At 34.5% G+C, this 27147-nt stretch overlaps 2 protein-coding genes and 1 pseudogene across 2 annotated transcripts; all 3 read left to right on the forward strand.

The window, feature by feature from the left end:
• Positions 1-9074: 9074 nt before the first annotated feature.
• On the forward strand, positions 9075-10032 carry OR8K1 (olfactory receptor family 8 subfamily K member 1). The gene has a single exon (XM_001157720.4). It carries the CDS (start codon positions 9082-9084, stop codon positions 10030-10032), a length of 951 nt encoding a protein of 316 aa, XP_001157720.2. The 5' UTR covers positions 9075-9081.
• A 7263-nt stretch (positions 10033-17295) lies between these two features.
• OR8J1 (olfactory receptor family 8 subfamily J member 1) lies at positions 17296-24501 on the forward strand. Its single transcript, XM_001157818.4, has 2 exons — positions 17296-17330; positions 23221-24501. The coding sequence occupies exon 2, from the start codon at positions 23241-23243 to the stop codon at positions 24186-24188; it is 948 nt and encodes a 315-aa protein (XP_001157818.3). The 5' UTR covers positions 17296-17330; positions 23221-23240; the 3' UTR covers positions 24189-24501.
• On the forward strand, positions 20264-21217 carry LOC466559 (large ribosomal subunit protein uL18-like; annotated as a pseudogene).
• Positions 24502-27147: the final 2646 nt, after the last annotated feature.

Genomic DNA, 27147 nt, shown 5'->3' on the forward strand with positions numbered 1-27147 from the left:
GGAACATGGCCATATGTGTCCATCCCCTAGGGCTCTAAATCTCCCTTTGGGAAGCTCTATCCCCAGCTGACTGCTAGGCTCGGAGAAAGCAGAGCCAACTTCCCCTTGGAACTGGGGCCTATCTGTTCTGCAGAAATTTCCTGCCTTCTAGCCCCTCCCATGGCCCCTGCCTGGCTACCCCACAGAAGTGTATGCACAGTGCAAACTCTGTTGCCCAGCCTGAATGTTTTGCTCTACTTCAGTATGTAACTGGTGGGGTGGGAGCATTTTGGATTCTCTAGCACACTCAGAACCCAATCCCTAAGGTACAGAGAATTAAGCTGTGAACCAGTTCTGGTGCCCCAGGGCTATGGCATGCAGGTTGGGAGCACCAATCCAAGATCTGTGGCTTGTACTTGTCTGGGAGAGGACCCTACATTCTCAGAGGACTGAGAGGGTTGAGATGCACAAGTTCATAATCTGGCATGGTGTCTTCTGCAGAGCTGGTCTTGAAAGGAGGTGGACTACCTCCCTAATAAAGCTTCTGCCCAAGGAAGTCCTGTGGCCTGGAACACTTAACAAAAGAAATGCAGGTGTGGTTCCAATAATCAGAAGGGGCTCCTCTAAGGTCCAGGAGTGAAGCTGGTGAGAGGGGTCACTTCTCTCCCCTCCACACAGCAGGCACACACAAGAAAATACAAAAGAAGCCATGCAGCTGAGTCAGAGCTTATCTACTGGCCATTACTCCTAAGCATCATCTCCTGGATAGCAGCTCAAACTACAACACCAAAAATATTTTGCTATTATACCCTCCTGTGAAACAAAGGGCAAGCATATAGCCACAAATAAAGACTCTGTACAGAGCCTTGGCCCTCTGAAAACATCTAGAAACAAAGCCAACCGACTATACTCAATTTACATCACAATTAAAGGAACAACAGTCTTCCCAGATGAGAAAGAATTAGCACAAGAACTCTAGGAATTCAAAAAGCCAAAGTGTACCCTTACCTTAAAGTGAGCCCACTAGATTTCCAGGAATGTTTCTTAACCAGTCAGAAATGAATGAAATGACATGCATAGAATTCAGAATCTGGGTAGCAATAAAGATGATCAGGATTCAGAAGAAATTTAAAACCCAATCTAAGGAATCCAAGAAATTCATTAAAATGGTTCAAGAGGTGATACAGACATTTTAAGAAAGAACCAATGTGAAGTATTAGCAGCAGAATAGATCGAGCTGAGGAAAGCATCTTAGAGCTCAAAAACCAGTTCTTCCAATCAACTCAGTCTGAAAAGAAAAGAAAAATAAATTTTTTTTTGAGACGGAGTCTTGCTCTGTCGCCCAGGCTGGAGTGCAGTGGCACAATCTCAGCTCACTGCAAGCTCCGCCTCCCGGGTTCATGCCATTCTCCTGCCTCAGCCTCCTGAGTACCTGTGACTACAGGCGCTTGCCACCATGCCAGGCTAATTTTTTGTATTTTTAGTAGAGACGGGGTTTCATTGTGTTAGCCAGGATGGTCTCGATCTCCTGACCTCGTGATCCACTCGCCTCGGCCTCCCAAAGTGCTGGGATTACAGGCATGAGCCACTGCACCCGGCCCAGAAAAGAAAAATAATTTTAAAAATAAACAAAACCTCTAAGAAATATAGGATTATATAAAGAAACCAAATCTACAACTTATTAGCTTTCCTGAGAAAGAAGGAGAAGGAATAAGCAACTTGGAAAATACATAAGAGGACATAGTCCACAAAAATTACCCTAAACTCAGTAGAGAGATTGATATGCAAATTCAAGAAATACAGAGAGCACCAGATAGATACTGTACAAGAAAACCATCCCAAAGGCTCATAGCCATAAGATTCACCAAGGTCAATGCAAAAGGAAATAAATCTTAAAGGCAGCCGGAGAAAAGGGTCAGATAACATGCAAAGAGAACCTTATCCGCCTACCAACGGACCTCTCAGCAGAAATCTTAAAGGCCAGAAGAAATTGGCGCCTATTTTCAGCAGTCTCCAAAAAAAGAAATTCCAACCAAGATTTCATATTTCACCAAACTAACTTCAGAAGTCATTGAGTGATAAAATCTTTCTCAGACAAGGGAATTTGTTTCAACTAGACCAGGCTTACAAAAAGTCTTCAAGGAGGTCCTAAACATGGAATCAAAATAAGGACACTTATTGCACTTAAGCAAAAATGCACTTAAGCATACAACCCACAGACACTATAAAACAACTACACAATCAAGTCTACATAACTACCAGCTAAAAGCACAATGACAGATTAAAATCTCACATTTCAATACTAATACTAAATGTAAATGGGCAAGCTGAATAAAAAGACAGACTCAACCATCTCCTACTTTTAAGAGACCTACCTCACATGTATTAACACCCACAGGCTCAAAGTAAAGGGACAAAGAGCTACCATGCAAATGAAAAAAAAAAAAAAAAGAGAAGGAGTCACTATTCTTGTATCAGATAAAATAGACTAAAACAATAACAAGGACAGAGACAGATATTACATAATGATAAAGTATACAATCCAATAAGAAGACTTAACTATCCTAAACAAATATGCAGTCAACTTTGGAGAACTGAGATTCATAGAACAAGTTGTACTTGACCTATGAAAATATTTAGCCACAAGATAATAGTGGGAGACTTCAACTTCCCACTGATGGCATTAGACAGATCTTTGAGGTAGAAACCTAACAAAGAAACTCTGGGCTTAAACTTGACACTTGACCAACTAAATCTAATAGACATCTACAGAACACTCTGCCCAACAACCACAGAATAGACATTCTTCTCATTGACCATATGTTCAGTAATAAAGCAAGTCTCTACAAATTCAAAAAATCAAAATCATACCAAGCACACTTTCACACCACAATGCAATAAAAATAGAAATTAATATCAAGGACATCCCTCAAAATAAAAAAAATGACGATTAAACAATTTTGTTCTGAATAACTCTTAGGTTAACATCAAAATTAAAATTAAGGCATAAATTTTAAAAATGCTTTTCAAGTAATGAAAATAGGGAGACAACTTACCAAAATATCTGGGATATAGCTAAAGCAGTATTAAGAGGAAAGTTTATAGTGCTAAATACCTTCAATAAGAAGTTAAAAGATCTCAAACTAAAAGTCTAATTTTGCACCTACAAGTACTAGGGAAAAACAAACAAACAAACAAAAAACAGAACAAATCAACTCCAAAGCTAGCAGGAGAAAATGTAGAGTAGAACTGAACAAAGTTGAGACACAAAAATTTACACAAAAGATCAATTAAACCAAGTGTTGATTCTTTGAAAAATTAAAAAAGATTGATAGACCATTAGCTAGATCAGAGATAAAAATTTGATATTACATTGTTCCCATAAAATACAAAACATCCTCAGAGAAAACTATGAACTCAATGCACACAAATTAGAAAATCTAGATGAAATGAATAAATTCCTGGAAACACACAATATCCCAAGGTTGAATTAGGACTATATTAAAACCCTGACTAGACAAATTTTTAGTTCTAAAACTGAATCAGTAATAAAAAAAAAAAACCTACCAACCAAAAAAAAAAAAAAAAAAAGCCCTGGATTAGATGAATTCACAGCCTAATCCTACCAGGTGTACAAAGATCTGGTACCAATTCAACTGAAAATAATACAAAAAATTGAGGAGGAGAGACTCCTCCTTAACTCATTCTATGAATGCAGGATCTTCCTGATGCCAAAACCTGGCAGAGACACAGCAAAAAAAGAAAACTTCAGTCCAATATTCTTGATTAGTATAGATGCAAAAATCCTCAAAAAATATTAGCAAATTGAATCTAGCAGCATATCAAAAAGTTAAAACCTCATAATCAAGTAGGCGTTACTCCTGGGATGCAAGGCTATTTCAACACATGCAAATCAATATATATGATTCAACACACAACCAGAATTAAAAACAAAAGCATACAATCATCTCAATATATGTAGAAAATGCCTTTTATAAAATCCAATATCCCTTCAGGATAAAAACCCTCAACAGACTAGGCATTGAAGGAATGTACCCGAAAATAATAAAAGCCATCTGTGATAAACCCACAGCCACATCATTCTGAAAAAGCAAAAGCTGGAACCATTTCCCCTGAGAACTGGAATAAAACAGGGATGCCCACTCTAACCACACCAATTTAACATAGCACTAGAAGTTCTAGCCGGAGTAACCAGGCAAGAACACCAACAAAAAAAAGGCATAAAAGTAGAAATAGAAAAAGTCAAACTATCTCTTTTCACTGATTATATGATTCTGTATGTAGAAAACCCTAAAGCTTCCACCAAAAGCCTCCTAAATGTCCAAGCTAAGAGTCAAATCAAGAACACAATCCCATTTACAGTATCCAAAAAGAAAATGAAATACCAAGGAATCAGCTAATGAAGGAGGTAAAAGAACTCTACAAAAATAACTACAAAACACTCATGAAATGAATCAGAGACGACACAAAGAAATGGAAATACATTGCAAGCTCATGGACAGGAAGAATCAATATTGTTAAAGTGAACATATTGTCAAAGTAATTTATGGATTCAATGCTACTCATATCAAAATACTAACATCATTCTTCATAGAATTAGAACAAAATATTCAAAAAAAAATCTAAAATTCATATGAAGTCAAAAAAGAGCCAAAATACACAAAGCAATCCTAAGCAAAAAGAACAAAGATCACTCAACTGAACTTCAAACTATAATGTAAGGCTACAGTAATCTAAAAAAGCATGATACTGTCACACACACAGATCACTGGAACAAAAGAGAAAACTCAGAAATAAAGCCATACAACTACAACCATGTGATCTTTGACAAGGCTGACCAAAAAAAAAAAAAAAAAAAAAAGATGAGGAAAGGACTCACTATTCAATAAATAGTTCTGGGATAACTGGCTAACCATATACAGAATATTGAAACTGTACTCACTCCTTTTCACCATACGCAAAAATTAACTCAAGAGGGATGAAAGATTTAAATGTAAAATTTCATACTATAAAAATCCTGGAAGATAACCTGGGAAATAACCTTTTGACCTCAGCCTTGGAAATTAATTTTTGGATAAGTCTGCAAAAGCAATTGCAACAAAAACAAAAATTTGACAAGTGAGACCTAATTAAACTAAATTGCTTGTGCACAGCAAAATAAACTATCAACAGTATAAACAGACAATCTTCAGAATTGGAGAAAATATTCATAAACTGCATCTGATGAAGGTTTAATATACAGACTCTATAAAAACTTAAACCAACCATCAGTCAAAAAACAACCCCATTAAAAAATGGGCCAAGGACATGAACAGGCACTTTTCAAAAGAAGACATACAAGTGTCCAACAAACAGATAAAAAATGCTAATCATTACTAATCATCAGAAATGCCAATCAAAATCACAACAAGATACCATCTGACACCAGTAAGAATGGCCATTACTAAAAAACAAAACAAAACAAAACAAAACAAAAAAACAGAGGCTGGCAAGTCTGCCAAGAAAAGAAAATGCTTATACACTGCTGATGAGAATGTAAATTAGTTCAGCCACTGTGGAAAGCAGTTTGGAGATTTCCCAAAAACTTAAAACAGAGCTACCATTTGACCCAGCAATTCCATTACCAGCTATACATTCAAAAGGAAAATGAATCATTCCACCAAAAAGACACGTGCACAAGTATGTTCATCATCACACTATTCACAATAGCAAAGGCATGAAATCAACATACGTTCCCATCAATGGTGGATTGGATAAAGAAAATAAGGTACATATACACCCTGGAGTACTATGCAGCCATAAAAAAGAACAAAATCATGTTCTTTGCCACAACATGATGCAGCTAGAGGCCATAATTAAAACAGAATCAGAAAACAAAATACTGCGTGTTCTCACTTTTAAGTGGGAGCTTAAACATAAACATAGGAAAGATAGGCACTGTGGACTACAAGAAGGGGGACAAGGGTGTCTGTTGAAAAACTACTTATTGAGTACTATGCTTGCTTATGTGAGTGAAGGGACCCATACCCCAAACCCCAGCATCATGCAATATACCCATGTATCAATCCTGCACATGTATCTCTGTATCTAAAATAAAAGTTGAAAGTTAAAAAAAAAAAGTAATTACAGATGTTGGAAGACATACTTTCTACTTATTGCCATTTTTTTCTTAGATGTAATATTTTTGTTATTATTTTTCATCCTTTCCTCCATTTCAAGTTCTCTTTGAGTTTGTGTTTGAACTCTAAATTATGCATGGCTATATCAAATGTCCATAAGGCTTTTCAAAGAATGACCTAAGAATTTTAAGCTGAACAATTCATAGGTATCACACTGAGAAGGAAGACATTCTAGTTACAAAAAAGCTGGAACGTATCATCCTTGATCAACAACTGGGCACCCACTAGAGATTCAAGAGACAAATGTTACTCCAAATGCTTCTGAGGGCTTGAAAACAAGTGTCGAATACTGCTGACTAATCTTTGTTTAAAACATTTAATATTCTTTCAAAAAACAATGCAAAAATATACAGCACTGATTAACACAAAATTCACAATATTCAGCATCCAATCACAAATACTAGACATTTGAGAAAGCAGGAATATGTGGCCCTATCTTGGAGATAATTCAAGTAGATATTGAAATGGTATAATGATAGAATTAGCAAGCAAGGGCTTTAAGACAACTGTTATAAATATGTTTAGTAAACTAAATGATTTAACAAAAACATTAACATAGTGAGAAAAAAGTGAAGATTTATGAAACAACATATATGGGGCTTCTAGACATAAATATACAGTATTGGATATGAAAAATATATATTGAGTGAGAACAATGGCAGATTATGAACTGAACAAAAGATGACTTAAACAGTCAACAATGAAGACTACTGAAAATGAAGCCAGAGTAAAAATATACTGAATGAAAACCATGAAAATAGTCTTAGTGATTTGTAGAACAATAACAAATTATTTAAGTCATGTTTAATTTTAAGTCTAAGTGTATAGAAGAGATTATATAGTGCAGAAAATACACAGTAAAAAATATTGGCCAGAATTTTTTTCTAAATGTATTTTAAAAAAACCAAAATCCTAGACATACAAAAAGCTAAAATAATTCCAAGTAGGGTAAATTGAAAGGAAATTATGCTAAAATGCATTATAGTCAAATTTCTGAAAACCAATAACAAAGAAAAATTCTTAAAAACAGCCAGAGATAAATGATACATCATAAAGAAATGAAGAAATTATTTGCCACTTATTTCTTGACATAAACAATACAATTAATAAAATATTATCTTAGCTTAATATAGTTTATAAGAAATTGTTTTATGTCAGTTTATAATCATATATTCAACAAAATATATGTGGTCAATGGATGTATTATCAAATATTATATAATTTTTTTCAAGAAAGTCATTATTTCACTTACTTGTGACTTGTTGGGAATTATATATGTAATATTTGCATGCAATGCTGAAAATGGCATTTGTGATTTCCAGTCTTTAGTGATATTGCATAATTTATTTTTTCAGTTAGACAAAGGCATAAGTATTTACGACTTATTCTTAATGGAACATTCGGAGAATAATCAACAGATATTCAAGGCACTTTCCCTCAGGTAATTACGTAGAATTTGTTTAACCTTGAGTCAGGTTAACATTTCAACACAATGAGTCTCAAGGGAGGAGAAAAAATTTAAATCCATTCTGTACCCACCTATGAGGCCTAAAGCAGTAGAAAGCAAAGCAGATTCTCCATTGAGGTAAGCGGAAACATTGGTCTTAGAAAATTTCTAAGGGTACATCCTTAAAGTAGGTTGTCACCAAAAATCTTGAAGGGTCCCATTCTCTGCAAAACTGTTGCCTCCCTTGCAATATACTGTTCTGTCATCAATAGGACAGATGTGCAGACAGACCTGTTATACAGTCTCCAATACTCGGGGCTGGTCATTATTTATGCTACCTTAGCTTTCAAATTACTTCATGCTTCAGTCATCTATTTTAACAAAGATCTTTATCATTATTTACCTTGTGTCTTTCCTGTCTCATTCTCACTTCCTAACAATGAAGGGTATCCCTAATGGAGAAGTGGTGTGTTAAGAGTGTTTATGAGAACATATTCGGAAGGCAGAATGGCTTTACTTGAATCCTTACACTACAACTTATAATGTGAAAGATCTTTGTTAAATTATCCAACTCTTTGTGCCTCAGTTTCTTTTTCTTTTAAATGGGGATGATATTACTGCCTACTTCCTAAAGTTATTGTGTAGATCATATGAGTTAATATGTGTAAGGCACTTGCAAAATTGCCTAGCATGCAATGGATTTCTTTAGGTTCTTGATATTCATTTGTATTTCTCTATCCACTGAGCCCTTTTTTATGATTCTCTCTTAAATGTTCATGAATTGTAAGAACAGCCAGGTTTTTTTTTTTCCTGCAGAAGGATGTATAATTGGGGTATTATACATCCCCCAATTGCTCACTAGAAGCAGCAATTCAATAGGCAAAAAGTTCAAATGCAGATTAAGATATTATTAACAAAATTCTCAAATTATGGCATAAAATTTTGTTTTTGGTAAACAAGTTGAATTTATAGACAGAAGTATTGACATGTATATAATGGTCAGAGATTTCCTACTGCCCTATTCATTACTCCATCAATAGTTTTGAAAATCTTGTCTTGCTTCTTTCAATGATCAGCAAAAATGTAAAGTTTAATGTATAGATGTTTGTTTTACAAATTACCTGAAAATTGTGGTAAGCAGAAACAAAAGTGGTAGCTATTTTTACATAATTAAAATGACTCTGGGTCCAAAAAGTAGGTCATAGTAGCTACATCAAAACAACAACTTCAAAATATCTTGCCCCTTTTAATTCACACTTTACCACAGTTTTAATGAATGTGACTGTAGCTTTGTGTGGTTTTGACCTGATGGGAAGAGGAGACTCTATTTAGAATTTGAAATAAACGAAATACCTCTATTGCTCATACATCAAATTGTTAATTTTCTTAGAAGATAATGTTTCAAATATAATAAATATTGATTTTCTAGTTTGCACAGTTACCAAGACGAATCATATGGTGAAACACAATCACACGGCAGTGACCAAGGTGACTGAATTTATTCTCATGGGGATTACAGACAACCCTGGGCTGCAGGCTCCACTGTTTGGACTCTTCCTCATCATATATTTGGTCACAGTGATAGGCAATCTGGGCATGGTTATCTTGACCTACTTGGACTCCAAGCTACACACCCCCATGTACTTTTTCCTTAGACATTTGTCAATCACTGATCTTGGTTACTCCACTGTCATTGCCCCGAAGATGTTAGTAAACTTCATAGTGCACAAAAACACAATTTCTTACAATTGGTGTGCCACTCAGCTAGCATTCTTTGAGATTTTCATAATCTCTGAGCTCTTTATTCTATCAGCAATGGCCTATGATCGCTACGTAGCCATCTGTAAACCTCTTCTGTACGTGATCATCATGGCAGAGAAAGTACTTTGGGTGCTGGTAATTGTTCCCTATCTCTATAGCACGTTTGTGTCACTATTTCTCACAATTAAGTTATTTAAACTGTCCTTCTGTGGCTCAAACATAATCAGCTATTTTTACTGTGACTGTATCCTTCTGATGTCCATACTCTGTTCTGACACAAATGAATTAGAATTAATAATTTTGATCTTCTCAGGCTGTAATTTGCTCTTCTCCTTCTCAATTGTTCTCATATCCTACATGTTTATTCTAGTGGCCATTCTCAGAATGAACTCAAAAGAAGGGAGGTACAAAGCCTTCTCCACCTGTAGCTCTCATCTGACAGTGGTGATCGTGTTCTATGGGACATTGTTATTTATTTACTTGCAACCCAAGTCCAGTCATACTTTGGCTATTGATAAAATGGCTTCAGTGTTTTATACCCTGTTGATTCCTATGCTGAATCCGTTGATCTACAGCCTAAGGAACAAAGAAGTAAAAGATGCTCTAAAGAGAACTTTAACCAATCGATTCAAAATTCCCACTTAATATCTTAATACTCAGTTGCATAGTTGGGTACAATAATCTGTTTAGTACTCTATCAAACCAATTATAACATAAAAAAGTAGAAATACTCTATCTGCTTAGATTTTCCTCTTTTTCTGGACAAAACATGTCCTCTTAGAGCAACCTGTACTCTTTGCCACCTCAATGGAATAAATAAATACTATATTCAGGTAATATATGTCCTAAGCAATTTTCGAGATCATACTGGAACCCTACTATTTATAAATAAGGCAAATTATGTCAAACTTAGAGTTGTAGAGTTAAAATGAAAAGCTTATATAGTTCGAACAGAGTAAAAATAACCGGAAAATTAGTAATAGATATTTCCCAGCAGGCACTAGGTATTAAATGTAAATAAGATTGAACCATGGAGAACATGTAGGCTAGATAGGAAGCAAGAAAGTAAGTAAATATGTGATTATAACACAACATGAAAAGGCTGTTTAGCCTGACCAACTTGGTGAAACCCCGTCTCTACTGAAAATACAAAAATTAGCCGGGCACAGTAGCATTCACCTATAGTCCCAGCTACTCGGGAGACTGAGACAGGAGAATTGCTTGAACCCGGGAGGCGGAGGTTGCAGTGAGCTGAGATCACGTCACTGCACTCTCCAGCCTGGGCGACACAGCCTGACTCCATCTCAAAAAAAAAAAAAAAAAAGAAAAGAAAAGAAAGAAAAGGCTGTGTAAACATTAAAGCTAAGAACACAATAAAGTATGCTATCTCAGAATGAGGTTTTTCAATCAGATGAAGTTAGTATTGTATATCTTAGGGATAAAGTAGGTTTTTGATTAGGAATGATGAGAAAAATATTGGATTATTCTAGATCCTCCTCGACAGATTCTAGCACTATTGCAAACACTGGTTTATGAGAACTTCCTGATAAGCTGATTTAGAATTGGCAACCTGAAGATAAATAAGTTATCTCGTCATCTACTGTAATGGTAGCAATATAGAATTTTGAAAAATGTATGGAGATAATAACACAGATTAAAAAAACTTACACACTCGAGCGTTAGTTTCATCTTCATTCCTGTCTTCTTTGTCTCCTTCATGAGCCTGTCTACACAGTGGCATGGAATGTATTCTACCATAATGCTGCATCTACATTGTGTACTCTCACTCAGCAAATAAATTCCTTACATCTTGGTATTCTTCCATTGTTTCGATGGGCCTCTATTTTTTTCGATTTTAAAAATATATACACTTCTCTAATTGTGTCTGTTTCAATTTAATCTAGTGTTCAAAGTAAAAATTGTGAGGAATTGAATCAGAAAATGAACCAAAGTGTCTTTATCCAGATCCATTTCTTTCATTTTTTCCTCTACTTTCACTTACGATGTATTTTACTTCATCTAAACATAAACTGAACATAATAACAGTAATACAAAATTGCATTACCCAATCATATCAAATTTGTTTACTTCTGATTTTGATAACATCTGATCCTGCTCATAAGCATATTGATTTTTAGGAATCAATTTTACATTTCCACTGTAACATTTTTATTTTTTGAGACTAAGTCTCGCTCTGTAGCGCAGGCTGGAGTGCAGTGGTGCGATCTCAGCTCACTGCAACCTCCGCCTCCCGGGTTCAAGCTATTCTCCTGCCTCATCCTCCCGAGTAGCTGGGACTACAGGTGCACACCGCCACGCCCAGCTAATTTTTTGTATTTTAGTAGAGACCAAGTTTCACCGTGTTGCCCAGGCTGGTTGTGAACTCCTTAGCTCAGGCAATCCACCCACCTTGGCCTCCCAAAGTGTTGAGATTACAGGTGTGAACAACTGTGCCCGGCCTCATAGTAGAATTTTATATTATAATGCACAAATATAACTCTTTGGTTTTGTATATTTTCCCTTCCCAAATTCTACAATTTCTGTCCCTTTCTATAATCCACAACTAAAATTAAATAATATTAATAGCATTCTGTAATACCATCCACACAAGAAGGGCTTTTTAAAAATCATGCTATATTATGTTCCCTTCAATTTTTTTTTTACTTTAGAATTCATCAGCAGAATTTTTCTTGACCAATAAAAATTCTTTTTAAAAAATTTTTAATATCAGCATACAACTCTGGAAAATAGACAAATCACGTTGTACTTAGCCATTCCTTGATTGATGAACTTTGGTTGTTGACAGTTTAAGTTATTTAAACTGCCACCTAAAACATATGCTGTAATAAATATTTTATGATTATAAAATAAAGTACTGGTAATTTTTATTTCTCAAATAAATGTATATGGTTATTCCACATTCTAATAATGTATTGTTGGGTAAATATTTTGCATACATAAATTATAATTTTAAAATATTTTAATGAGAATAAATGCCATGCAATGTTATTTTTTTCTAAGTGGTGTTTCCTCTTTTGTCCATTTTTTTAATGAAATACTAACATTTTAAGAATGAAGTACTAACATTTTTATGAATACTAACATTTACTAATATAATTGTGTGATTAAAAAATGCAGAATGACAATAATAGGTGTCTAAAATCAGCTATTAGATGTCATAGATAAAATATAGATGGTTTTCAAACATTACATTCTTTTCTACAAAAGTTTATAATATTCCAGACTTAGTTGGACACTGTTGTTTTCCCTAATAACCACAAAACACACATTCTGCTTACAATTATAATCATGAGTAGTTGAAAAATAATGCTGCCAACCTATATAAAATTCCTTTAGTATTTATACATTCCCAAACTTCTTCCCAGAGTTAAAACCTTGAGCTTTATTTGATTTATTATCATTCCATGTCGAATTAATGTCTTGGTACACCAAAAGCTTTTACCAAGGATATTTTAATATATCTGTACTTACTAATGTTTACATGACAAGAGTTGAAAGGTCCTAATGATTGGATTGTATCTCAGGATACATACAATTATTATTTTTTTAAATATATGTACACAGTTTTATATATAATGCAGCATCAAATATGGGGCATTTTCTCCTATTTTACACACTCAGATATGTTTAAAACACTTCTTAAGGCTACAAAACAGAACATAGAAAAACAAATAAGAATACATTCAACACTTACAAAAAGTGATATGATAAAGGATATAAAGTACTAGTTTTCTTTCAACACTTCAAACATACATATATATACTTTTTTTACAAATAACATCACAAATGATCACATATTCACATGCTTTTACATATTATTTATACTCAATTTGAGGCTATTATCATTTTTGATACATAAAATTTTTGTAGCTCTGAAACAATGCAAAATTTTTAATCCATTTCAGTAAGTAAGTAATTTTAATATCTACCACCAAAGGTGACTGTTTTAAGAGTGGACAGGTGTAGACCTACCCTCATGGCATAAAAGTAAGGTTCCCCATATCCGGCTTTAGATCTGCTTCTATATGACACAGAAAAAATTCAGAATAGCCAAAATAATCTTGAGAAACAACAAAGTTAGAGCACTCACAATAGATACTCCATGGCCTCCTATAAAACTCCAGTACTGGAGATAATGCAGCACTTTATAAACATAGATAGATAGATTCACAGTACAGAATAGAGTCCAAAACACATGTACATATGGATGTTTGATTGATTATCTACTAAAAAGCCCACTTAATTTATATGGGACCTTAGACACATATAGATATCACCTGCAAGGCTGTAACTAAAAGGCAATCAAACAAAAATATGATAAAATATATTCCACATAGTAAGTATTAATGGTCAATATGCACATGATAAAGAAGCCCAACATCCTCAGCTATCAAGGAAATGGAATTACAGTAACAGTGGGATACTATTTTCCATCAACTAGTTTGAGTAAAATTTAAAATATTTCATTACCAAGGAGTGAGTGTCAACTTGATCAAGAGTATTAGCTCCTGAAATTATCTTACTTGCTGATTACCATGTACAATGGTACTTCACTTTGGAGAACAGTGTGGTGGTTATAAATAAGGTTAAATGCATTACTACCACACGTTTCCAGAGTTCACCTTCTGGATGTTTATCAAAGGGGAATGAAAACATGTCTAAAAAATGTGTACATTTGTGTTATTGATAGCTCTATTCAAAATAGTATAAAATGGAAATATTTCAACTGTTTGTAAACAAAAATGTAAATTGTGCTATATTCCTAAAATAGAATACTACTCAGCAATAAAACAGAATGAGCTATTGCTATATACAGGAGCACAGATGAATTTCAATAGCATTAACCAGACACAACCTACTATATTATTCCTTTAACATGAAGTTCTAGAACAGGTAAACTAATATATGGTGATAAAAACCATAGCAATTTCGAGCATGTGAATTCCAATGAACTAAGGTTTTGCTACCAATTTCAGCCATTTACTCTCCCACTAATTGGGATTACTTTTTAAAAGAGGTCTTTTGCCCTGACATACAAGCTTTAGAAAATCTTAGAAGAGGGGTGGTTGCATGTCTTAATGCTGGGAAGCGGCAACTTTGGGTGGAACTTACTGAAATGGATTAAAAATTTTGCATTGTTTCAGAGCTACAAAAATTTTATGTATCAAAAATAATAATAGCCTCAAATTGAGTATAAATAATATGTAAAAGCATGTGAATATGTGATCATTTGTGATGTTATTTGTAAAAAAATGTATATATACATAGTTTGAAGTGTTGAAAGAAAACTAGTACTTTATATTCTTTATCATATCACTTTTTGTAAGTGTTGAATGTATTCTTATTTGTTTTTCTATGTTCTGTTTTGTAGCCTTAAGAAGTGTTTTAAACATATCTGAGTGTGTAAAATAGGAGAAAATGCCCCATATTTGATGCTGCATTATATATAAAACTGTGTACATATATTAAAAAAATAATAACAATTGTATCCTGAGATATAGTATGGAGGAATTTACTGCAAAGAGACATTGGGGAACATTTTGGGATGATTAAAATACATTATTTAAATGTCAACTATATATAGTTGGCATTTTATTGTATGTAAATTATTGATCTTTTAACATAAACCAATATAATATGGCCCTTTTATTTATTTTTCTAAGTTTATTGAGTTATAATAGGCAAAACAAATTGTATATATGTAAGGTGTACAACATGACAATTTTTTATTTTGTTTTATTTATTTATTTATTTATTGTAGACATGGGGGTCTTGCTATGTTGACCAGGCTGGTCTTGAACTCCTGGGCTCAAGCCATCCTCCTGCCTCAGGCTGCCAAAGTGCTGAGATTACAGGCATGAGCCACTGCACTTGGCATCGTGATGTTTTCATAAACATATATATTATGAAATCATTACCAAGATGAAGCTAATTTACATATCTATTATCTCATGTAGTTAAGTTTTGTGTGTGTGGTAAGAACATTTAAGACCTACTGTGTCAGCAATTTTCAAGTACACAATACAGTCTTCTTAACTACAATCACCATGCTGGACATTAGATCTCCAGAACTTATTTATCCTCCATAATTTACATTTTACACTTCACTTACATAATTTACATTACACACTTACATTTAACATACTACATTACATAACTTACACTTTATACTCTTTGATCAGCATCTCCAAGTGGCTCATACTCCTCAGCCCCAGCAACCGCTTCTACTGTCAGCTTCTATGAGTTTGATTGTTTTAGATTCCACATAAAAGTGTAACCATGAAGTAAAACATTACCCTTTTAATACTATCTTTAGTATTAAGCCTCTCAGAAGCTTACCTCAAATTTCTATATAATTTCATAAATAAAATTTTTAAAGAATATATGATTATATACTAAACATATCCCATAATTTACTTAACAAATTTCTAAACTGTGTATTTAGTTTTCAGTATTTTATCTCACTGAAAAAATAATCTTTTGAAGATTTTATTTATATATTTAAGTAACTCATATTACTTCTGTAGAACAGATTTCCAGAAGCGGGTTTTCCTCCCAATGAAGATTCCATCTTTTCAGCTGTTTTGGGCCAAACATAAGAGGTTTAGAATAATTATGTTCCTCTGTTCATGACAAATTTTCATTATTCAGCCAGCAAAACCTCTTTCTTATTCATGTTTTATTCTTTCTTGTTATGGACTGGATGGTCTATCTCAAAATTCATACGTTAAAGCCTTAATCACTAGTGCCTCAGAATGTGACTGTATTTGGACACAAAGCCTTTAAAAAGGAAATTAATTTAATTAGGGTCATTTAGCTGGGTCCTAATTCAATACAACTGGCATCCTGATAAGAAGAGAGATTAGGACAGAGAGAAGGAGATATACCAGGAACATAAACAGACTGAGGGACAACTATGTGAGGACACAGTGAAAAGGTGGCCCTCTGCAAGCCCAGGTGAGGGCCCCAGAAAAAACCAAACCTGCTGAGAACTTGAGCTTGAACTTCTATCCTTCAGTACTGTGAGAAAACAAATTTCCACTGTTTAAGCCACTCAGTCTGTGGTATTTTGTTATGATAGTCTTCAGTGTACCTTTCATCTTAATTTCTTTACCCAGTCCCAACCACCACCATCGGGAAACTGCCACAAAATAACTCAATGTGAATCTGTTTGTTTTCTTGTGCTCTTACAAAGCATACAATAGTTTTCTATGTCATGGATTTATACTGTACATAAATGTCATCATGCTATATATCTCCATTTTCTGCTTTAATTTAAGGCCTGTAGAAGCAGATCTTTGGATCTACAAAGGGGACTTAATTCCTAAATACGATAATTTCCCCAAGGCATATTCCTTTCTAAACAATTCCATTAGTCATTACATGGATAAAAATGCATACATGCTAAATGTTTAGTGTTTCAAAAAATGCCTTTGTTCATCAGTGAATTTATGTTTTATATTTTGAAATAAGAGGTAAAGGGAAACAACAGAGATAGTGACATAATAAATATATTATTTATAGATACAGGTTTTTTAAAGCTGTGATACCATCAGCTTCTAGCTCTTACATATATCATCTTGCAATAATGAATCTCCGAATGGAAATGAGTTACTTTAAAAGATGCACTTTAATCCCCATGTCCCTTAGCTGTAATGAACTTGAACTCACTTCAATAATGCAAAATAAACACAGACTACCAGAAGGATTCATGGGGTGTCTGACTGACTTTCTAGATGGAGACCTTGTTAAGAAACTGGTCCCAGGAGGCACCTTCCCCAAAGACATGAAAGGCAATGTGTAGATACTAGAGTCGCCTGTGCTTCAGAGTTAAGGTCTCAAAGGCTTTCAAAGCCCCATCAACTCTCATTGCCGCAGTCATGTATAGACTCTAAGAACCTGAAGCAGATTCTCCTCTAGAGGTGGGTGGAAAAGACTTATCTTATTTTTGTATAATGACCTTTTAAAGATCAAAACCATATCTTAAAATGAGCCAAGGTATGGTTTTGGATCTTTTAAAGCTCATTATACAGAAATATGATAAGATAAAACCAATAAGTTTGTTTTTCAGATTTATAACTGTTTTTAGGAATACAGGGCATCAAATATGATCAAGCTATTTATGTCTCCAAAATAGAAATGGCATCATTATGTCTCAAGTACTTAAAAAAATTATGTCACTACTGAAACTAGGAATTTCTGCTCATAGAGACTGTTTATATCATGGTTGTATTATTGCAATATTATTTACAATAAAAATTGTATATTGTACAGGATAGCCTATGAGAGAAAACTGGATAGACATCTACCCAAAGTCAAAATGATGCCCCTTTTTGAGAATACAAGTTTAGAATGCAAGTATTCTCAGAAAAATTATCCATTCAATGTGGTAATGTACAAGCAAATATATATAGAAGCATAATATGTAATCCACTGCAATAATGGAAAGTGTTTAGTTAAATCATCTATCTTATCACAAAATAAATCTGTTAGCATTTTACTTCAGAAGAAATTGCAAAGAAGAACTTCCTTTAGACATCAAAACAAAGGATTTCAATTTGCAGGAAGACATTTCCAAAAGCAGGAGCAAGACTTTAAGATAAACTACCCAACCCTAGATTCCTGGTGTAATGGGACAAAATCTCTATAACATTATCAAGAGGAATATAGAAAAAAACTCATTGCCTGGGTTGCTCTTAGTTCAACTAACCTAAAATAGCATGTTCAAAAGTAAGTTTACTTTCTTTTCATTCTCCCTGAGACTGTATAACAAAAGAAAACCCTAAGTACAATGAAAGTATTTCAAAAACACACTTTTTAAAAGGCTATTATTGCTGACTAAAACTAGTAATAGGGAATAAATATGTATATATATTTAAATTAAAGGCTATTATTGTTACCCATTAGCCGTAAAACACTGTGCTAAGTTAAAGACAACTCATTGAGGACCAGGCACGCTAGCTTACTACTGTAATCCCAGCACTTTGGGAGGCCGAGGCGGGTGCATTACCTGAGGTCAGGAATTTGAGACCAACCTGGTCAACACCCCGTCTCTACTAAAAATACAAAAATTAGCTGGGTATGGTGGCACCCGCCTGTAATCCCAGCTACTAGGGAGGCTGAGGCAGGAGAATCACTCGAACCCAGGAGGCAGAGGTTGCAGCGAGCCGAGACCGTGCCATTGCACTCCAGCCTGGGTGAAACAGGGAGACTCAGCCTCAAAAACAAACAAACAAACAAACAAAAAACTCCAGCCTGCCTGGGTGACAGAGTGACTCCATCTCAAAAAAACAAACAAACAAAAGCTCATCTATCTTTCTATGCTCTCAGTTCATTTGCATTTTTGAAAAGATTGAACATGCCTAGAGAGTAATCAGAAATGACATTTTTAAATACTACAAAATTAAAGTTAATTAGCCTCATTTGATGCTACCCTCATTTCTGGTTTTTAAATGTATGGAGCCACTGCTACAAATGGTGGACAAACTTTGCAGAGAAGATTCTGCTTCTCACTAAAAAGAAAGTAATCTCAGAAGAATCAATACCAGTGAAGATATGGAAGGTCAGAAATAAAAATATGCCTTTAATGCATGTTTTGTAGGGTAAATGACCAGAAAAGTCATGTGAATCTGATGATAAATGAGGTAAAAGCATATTTCAATTATTCTAATGAATACCTTGGATAACATAACCTAATTGCACAAAAATCCTTAATGACTGGCATTTCTACCAGTACAACCACAAAGAATCATAACGTGGTGAACCAGAAAGGATACAATAATTAATGAAAGTATTATAGAAGCCTTGCTCTAAGGAAGTAGAAGAGAGAGGTGCATAGGATGGGAAAGTATTCATAGAAATTAGCAAATAGTGCAATCTTGAGATTTAAAAGAGAAAATTATAGGATGAATATGACTTTTGTGATTAAAAATGATTTTTTAATAATTAATTATTGAATTTTCAGGTAAATCATGAAGCCAGTACAGCACTAGGTTTCAGCAGAAACAGAGTATCTGATACAATCTGTAAACATTTATATTGGCTGATAGTTGGCATGTTTGCTAAGGGGTATAACAAATAGACTGAAAGCTACAGACAGAATATTAAAATTGGAAACCCAGGGAAGGCAAGGTAAGAAAAGGGCATGGGAGGGGACACAGAAGCACAACTACCTGTGGTGTAGTGTTTGGAAATAAAAGGAAAACTAGAGTCTCAAAACCAGGATTGATCTTCAGTGGGAAACGATGCAAACTGAATGAAGAATAAGTTAGGAATTTTGATTATAAGTTTTTATAAAATTTTGACATATGAAAAAATACTTTATCATTATCTAGATTGATGTTTCTCAAGCCTAAGCACATCAATATCCTCCAGACTTAAATATTAGCTTGCTTAAATTATTATTTAAATGTTTCATAAGCACATAAAGTTTAATATGTTCAAAATATCACTTTGCTTACTCCATCTTAAAACATATTGTCTCATATTCAAAAATGGCACAGCTGTTACCCCAGTCAAAATAAATCCCCCATCTGTCATTCTCTCATATATAAGTTATATAACTTATTATATAAATTACACTGAGGAGGTCATCATCTTGTTTCTGCTCCTGTCACTGTTACCATGTTTTGATCATGAGTTTCTCCATTTTAGCTGAAGCCCACGTTATCTTATACCAGAAATCCCATATCAACCTCTAAACTCATTTTTTGTAGTTATTTTAAAATTTACATTCCTGCCCTGCCTCGAGCTTTTTCAATCCTATAATTCATTATCTTTATAACAACAAGAGTAATCTTTTTAAAACTTAAAGCTAATAATGTTTTTCACCTATCTTAAAATTTTGTCATGACTTACAATTCAAGGCCTGCAGGTCTCTGTCAAGCCGTGGGTGCGGGCCTCTCTTCAGCAGGACGGAGTTTGTTAAAGTTGTTAAGAGTAAGGTCTACTTTAAGAGATATACCAAGTGAAATTTAGAAGACGACGAGAGGGTAAAACTGATTACAATGCTCGGAAACGCTTGGTGATACAGGATAAAAATAAATACAACACACCCAAATACTGGATGATAGTTCATGTAATAAACAGATATATCATTTGTCAGATTGCTTATGGCTGTATAGAGGGGAATGTGATAGTCCGCGCGGCACATGCACACGAACTGCCAAAATATGGTGTGAAGGTTGGCCTGACAAATTATGCTGCAGCTTATTGTACTTGCCTGCTGCTGGCCTGCAGGCTTCTCAATAGGTTTGGCATGGACAAGATCTATGAAGGCCAAGTGGAGGTGACTAGTGATGAATACAATGTGGAAAGCATTGATGGTCAGCCAGGTGCCTTTACCTGCTATTTGGGTGCAGGCCTTGCCAGAACTACCACTGGCAATGAAGTTTTTGGCACCCTGAAGGAAGCTGGGGATGGAGGCTTGTCTATCCCTCACATTACCAAACAATTCCCTGATTATGATTCTGAAAGCAAGGGATTTAATGCAGAAGTACACCGGAAGGACATCATGGGCCAGAATGTTGCAGCTTAGTTGCGCTACTTAATGGAAGAAGATGAAGATGCTTACAAGAAACAATTCTCTCAATATATAAAGAACAGCGTAACTCCAGACATGATGGAGGAGATGTGTAAGAAAGCTCATGCTGCTATACGAGAAAATCCAGTCTATGGAAAGAAGCCCAAGAAAGAAGTTATGAAGAAGAGGCAGAACCATCCCAGAATGTCCCTTGTTCAGAAGAAAGATTGGGTAGCTCAAAAGAAGGCAAGCTTCCTCAGAGCTCAGGAGCAGGACGCTGAAAGCTAATCCAAACAATTTTCTATGAGGATTTTTCAGATAAAGACAATAAACTTATGGACAGCAACTAAAAAAATTAAAAAATAAATAAAATTCAAATAATCATTGTGACCTAATTCTTCCTTATTATAATCTATTCACACTGTCCTTCCCCCTCAAAAACTAAATTATTTAAGTTATTTTCTACCTCATACCAGTATTTTCAGCATATACATTCTCCACTAGAATCCTTTAATGTTCTTACTACGATTCATTAAACATCTGTTTCTTTCAGATCCTTTAGGTCTCAATACAAGTGTCACCTTCTCAAGAAGGCCTCACCATCTTAAAATAAAAGTCAAAGAAAAAGAAATTAAAAATAAAAAAAGAAACTGCTAAAATCAAAAAAGACCTAAAAAAGACCTTCCCGTAACATACCAAGTGAAATATTCTCCCAAGTTATCATAATGTATCTTCTTGTTTAATTTCTTTATTACACTGATTGAAATGTGCAATAATCTTGTTTCTACGTTTCTTTACCAGATTTTTGTATGCTTCCTATCATTGGAATAGTAGGTCCGTAAAGCAAGGGATAGCTAGTTTATCTGAAGTTTGCACGTTACCAGAGTAAGGAATTCAATAAACAGGTGGTAAATAAATAAATAAGAAGATTATTTTTAAAAACAAGAAAAAGTGTGATGTTTGGTTTGAGAATCAAACTGAGATCAGATATTAACAATGTTAGGAATTATTTTGGTTCACTTCATTCTTTTTTCACACTGCAGAATAGTTTTCTATTTTTCTTTTCATTTTATCTTTTTTTTTAGAAGGAGAAAAAGTTTAAACAGCTCTGCGATTTTAAAATTCAGACATTTTTAATGATATAGTATTAACTCTTTGTAACTTAACTCCACATTTTTAGATAAGGGACTATGACAGGATTTCTTTGGGCCAGGTGTCCACAACAGGGGAACTATAAATTATAGCAGAGACTGTAATTGGCTTAGTTAGGGGTGGAAGATCATCTTAAATATAAAGAACTCAAGGGAAATATTTAGCCATATTAAAATAGCATTTAAATTCTATGTCAAATATGAGCATTGTAGTTATCACAGAAAGTCTATAAAATAACAATATTTACTCATTACAACAATAAAAATATAAAAAATATAAAAAAGATGAATAAAAATCAACAAAAGAGCAGATATACTTTATAAGTGGTAAAAATAATATCTAATTATATAAATAAAAATTGTGATTAAATATAAAATACAATGTGAAAACTATGAGGAGCTGTACAAACTTGTGAAACAGAACCAACAAAAGACATGAGAAAGAAGGAACAGGAAGTAGTATCCAGTAAAGCATAATGCCAAGAAATTACAAAAATAATAAAATTTTCACCAATATTATATATTGAAAGCTAAAAAAAAATTGTCACCTGAAAAATAAATGTGAGGACATATCTCCATGTATTTTAGTCAGAGTTAATTTAAAAAAGAGAGAAAAAGCAAACAGATATGGATGGTAAAATGTATGAGTTAAATGTGCATAATACACATTATACAAGGATGAAATGATAAAGAAAATGGGTCAGGATAGTACCTAGAATCACCCATTTCTAAGAAAAAGCAAGAAGTCTCAAATTTAGAAATTGGATTATTTGCAGACATAAAATGCCCTCAAGCCTTTCTCATGCCTAATGCAAATGATATAAAATATTAATTGTGGCTTCCAATGTTTGCAAACTAAGAATATACTCATAATTCAATAAGACTGTGAGGAAGTAAATCCTCAAAATGTTTCATGATGCTGGATCATCTATTTAATTTACTATACGTTTCCATACTTGATCTTTCTGTCTCTGAAATAATTACCAAGTTTACTTATTAGACCTAGAAGCTTGAGTTTAATAACTGAGTTAGAGTAATACACAATTCAAAGAAATGTTATCAGGGAATTGTCCTAGCCATATAAGGGCAGTCCTACAAATAATTCTTTAAAGTTTTTAACCTCTCTTTTCCCCCAAACAGATGAATTTCCAAACTCTGACATGGCTCCTGAAAATTTCACCAGGGTCACTGAGTTTATTCTCACAGGTGTCTCTAGCTGTCCAGAGCTCCAGATTCCCCTCTTCCTGGTCTTTCTGGTGCTCTATGTGCTGACCATGGCAGGGAACCTGGGCATCATCACCCTCACCAGTGTTGACTCTCGACTTCAAACCCCCATTTACTTTTTCCTGCAACATCTGGCTCTCATTAATCTTGGTAACTCTACTGTCATTGCCCCTAAAATGCTGATTAACTTTTTAGTAAAGAAGAAAACTACCTCATTCTATGAATGTGCCACCCAGCTGGGAGGGTTCTTGTTCTTTATTGTATCTGAGGTAATCATGCTGGCTTTGATGGCCTATGACCGCTATGTGGCTATTTGTAACCCTCTGCTCTACATGGTGGTGGTGTCTCGGCGGCTCTGCCTCCTGCTGGTCTCCCTCACATACCTCTATGGCTTTTCTACAGCTTTTGTGGTTTCATCTTGTGTATTCTCTGTATCTTATTGCTCTTCTAATATAATCAATCATTTTTACTGTGATAATGTTCCTCTGTTAGCATTATCTTGCTCTGATACTTACTTACCAGAAACAGTTGTCTTTATATCTGCAGCAACAAATGTGGTTGGTTCCTTGATTATAGTTCTAGTATCTTATTTCAAAATTATTTTGTCTATTTTAAAAATACGTTCATCAGAAGGAAGGAAAAAAGCCTTTTCTACCTGTGCTTCACATATGATGGCAGTCACAATTTTTTATGGGACATTGCTATTCATGTATGTGCAGCCCCGAAGTAACCATTCATTGGATACTGATAAGATGGCTTCTGTGTTTTACACGTTGGTAATTCCTATGCTGAATCCCTTGATCTACAGCCTGAGGAATAAGGATGTGAAGACTGCTCTACAGAGATTCATGACAAATCTGTGCTATTCCTTTAAAACAGTGTAATTTTAAACAGTACAGGTAAATGAGGAGAGAGTTAATATAAGCTGCCATCATGTGAGAGAAAATGTAGGAAAAAGAAAGGGTAGGTAGCCGAGTTACAGGTTCGTAAGCAATCATAAGAATTACAACAAGATACAATTTAGGGAGATTTGAATTAAAAAATAAACTGAAACTCTTTGAGTTGTGAGGTTAAGTTAGAAAAAAAAATGTTATTTACCAATTCTGCCTGGGATTAAGCAGGTAGACAGTTTGAAATAAAAATGGTTTCCAGCAGTTAGAAAAAAAAATTAAAAAAAGTTAAATAAGTTTGAATGAGGCAAAATATTACGGTGAGAGAAGTAAAATTGACTTTCTTATTCTTTGTCTTCTTTCACTGCCCTCCAGGTATAGTTGGGTATAGGCAATCAATTCATCTTGAAAAACTGAAATTACAGATGATTAAAAGATCCTCTTCTTCATCTAAGTTATCAAAATTAAACTAACAATCATATTTAAAATAAAATTTTCTAATGATTTCTTAATTTTGCTCTAAGAATGAAATGAATACTATCAATGAATTTATATTTTGAATGCTAACCAGAATAAGATTAAAATAATTTTATTCCACTTAATATAATTTATACGATTTTTCAATGAGAGACACAGAGTATCATATTTAATGTGCTTTCAGTCTGGATTTGATTTCAGTCTGGATTGTACACTCCACGGATTCTGTACAAATGTCCCTTTCTCCTTACTCTAAGTATTATTCTTCTTTAGTGTACAAAATGAATGCCTTGTGTTATGATATTATTATACATTGAGTGAAACATATTAATGAAAGTTTCTTACATAATTGGAAATAAAAACAAATTCATTTTATAAAAATTTTTTTCTGCTTTCTGATAACTCTTGTTCACTGAGTGTACATTTAAATTTCTTGCACAGCTTTGAATATGAGGGGACGCAGCTATATTTCAGAATTATCAAATCAGAATCATAAGATAAAGGTCAATACATTTATATGTTAATAAGCTTCATGGGGAATTTTTGACATAGAACCCTTAAGAATGAATCTTGGGGCAGTGGCTCATGCCTGTAATCCCAGCACTTTGGGAGCCTAGGCAGGCAGATCATTTGAGGTCAGGCGTTTGAGAACAGCCTGACCAACATGATGAAACCTCATCTCTACAAAAAATACAAAATTAGCAAGGTACAGTGGTACATTCCTGTAATCTCAGCTACTCAGGAGGCTGAGTCAGGAGAATTGCTGGAACCCGGGAGGTGAAGTTTGCAGTGAGCCCAGATCTTGCCACTGCACTCCATCCTGGGAGACAGAGCAAGACTCTGTATTACAAAAAAAAGAAAAAAGAAAAGAATGAATATACATATACTGGAGAAGATATATTACATTCTATGTGTATGTTCACCTTATTTATAAGGGTGTTTCAGTGTAGAAGAGTTTCTTCAATTATAGGGAGTAAATCTTCAGTCATGATAATTATGATATGTCAAAAGAAATGTAGGAGGGTGGAGCTAGATGTTTGAATAGGATTCTCCAGGGATCACTCCCCAGAGAACCATCAATTTGAACAAATATCCATGCACAAAAATATCTTCACAAGAGCTAAGGAAACCAGGTGGAGTTTGCAGCACCTGATTAGAGCATAGTAATAAGAAAAGATGCATTGAGGAGAGTAAGAAGAGCAACTTTACATCACCCACGTCACCTCTCCTCCAAACCCAGGAAACACATCATAGACAGACACACCATTTGCTTTGTAAAAATAAAATAAAATGAGCATAGCATATGTTTTGGTCCCCAACACTGGGACTACTATAGTAAAATCTAGCACCTGGCAGCCCCTCATGGCCCCTGAATCCAGGCTGGTAACTCCTGACTGAGGTCTGAGCCTCCTGCAGACTGAGTCTCCTGGCCTGCCCTGGTGCCAGGCACGAACCTATAGGCACAGCAAAATGTACCTGATTTCTTGCCTCACTGATGGCTGACTACATTGGTCTTGGGCTCTGGGCAAATCAGGCCTTAGTGGCAGTAGACTTTGAGTATACTCCAGTGCTGCATCAGCCTCAATAGTCACCAGGATTCCAGCCCCAAGATGCACTGACCACAGCAGTCTTGGGTTTAGGGTACCACCTAGCACTGCAACAGCTGCCGTGGTCACAGGATTAAGGACAATGCCACCCAACCTGCCCAAAAATTATAAGCAAGCTTATAGTTTAAGACTGTTCCCAGAAAAGAATTTCCCAGACTGTGAAGACCAAAATAAATAATAAAATGCCTCCCATCAAAACAAAGCCCAGGACCCGATGTCTTCACTGCCTAATTTTACCAAACATTAAAAAGCAAACTAATAGCAATTCTGAAACTCTTCCAAAAGTTTAAAGATGAGGGAATATTTCCAAACTTATTTTACAAGGCCAGCATTATTACCCTTATATCAAAACCAGAAAAAAAAACCTCAAGAAAAAAAGGAAACTACAGGACACTATCCTTGAGAAACATGCATGCAAAAATTCTCAACAAAATACTAGCAAACTGAATTCAATAGCATACTAAAAAGATAATTTACTATGATCAGTGGAATTATTCCAGGAATGCAAAGATGGTTCAACATATGCAACTCAATAAATGTGATACATCACATTACCAGAGAGAATGAAATCATATGATCGATTCAACATAAACAGAAAACACATCTGACAAAATTCAATATCCTTTCATGATAAAACTCTAAACATATTAGTATAGAAGAAATGTAACTGAACACAATAAGACTAATACATGATGAGTCCACAGCTACTATCAAATACCTAGCAAATACTAGATCTTGTTCATTCTTTCTATTTTTGTACCCATTAACTATCCTCACTTCCCCCCTTATCCCCCTACTACCCTTCCCAGTCTTTAGTAATCATCCTTCTATTCTCTATCTCCAGTAGTTCAATTATTTTCATTTTTAGC

The sequence above is a fragment of the Pan troglodytes genome, chromosome 9, assembly GCF_028858775.2.
Source record: "Pan troglodytes isolate AG18354 chromosome 9, NHGRI_mPanTro3-v2.0_pri, whole genome shotgun sequence".
Classification (NCBI taxonomy): Eukaryota; Metazoa; Chordata; class Mammalia; order Primates; family Hominidae; genus Pan; species Pan troglodytes.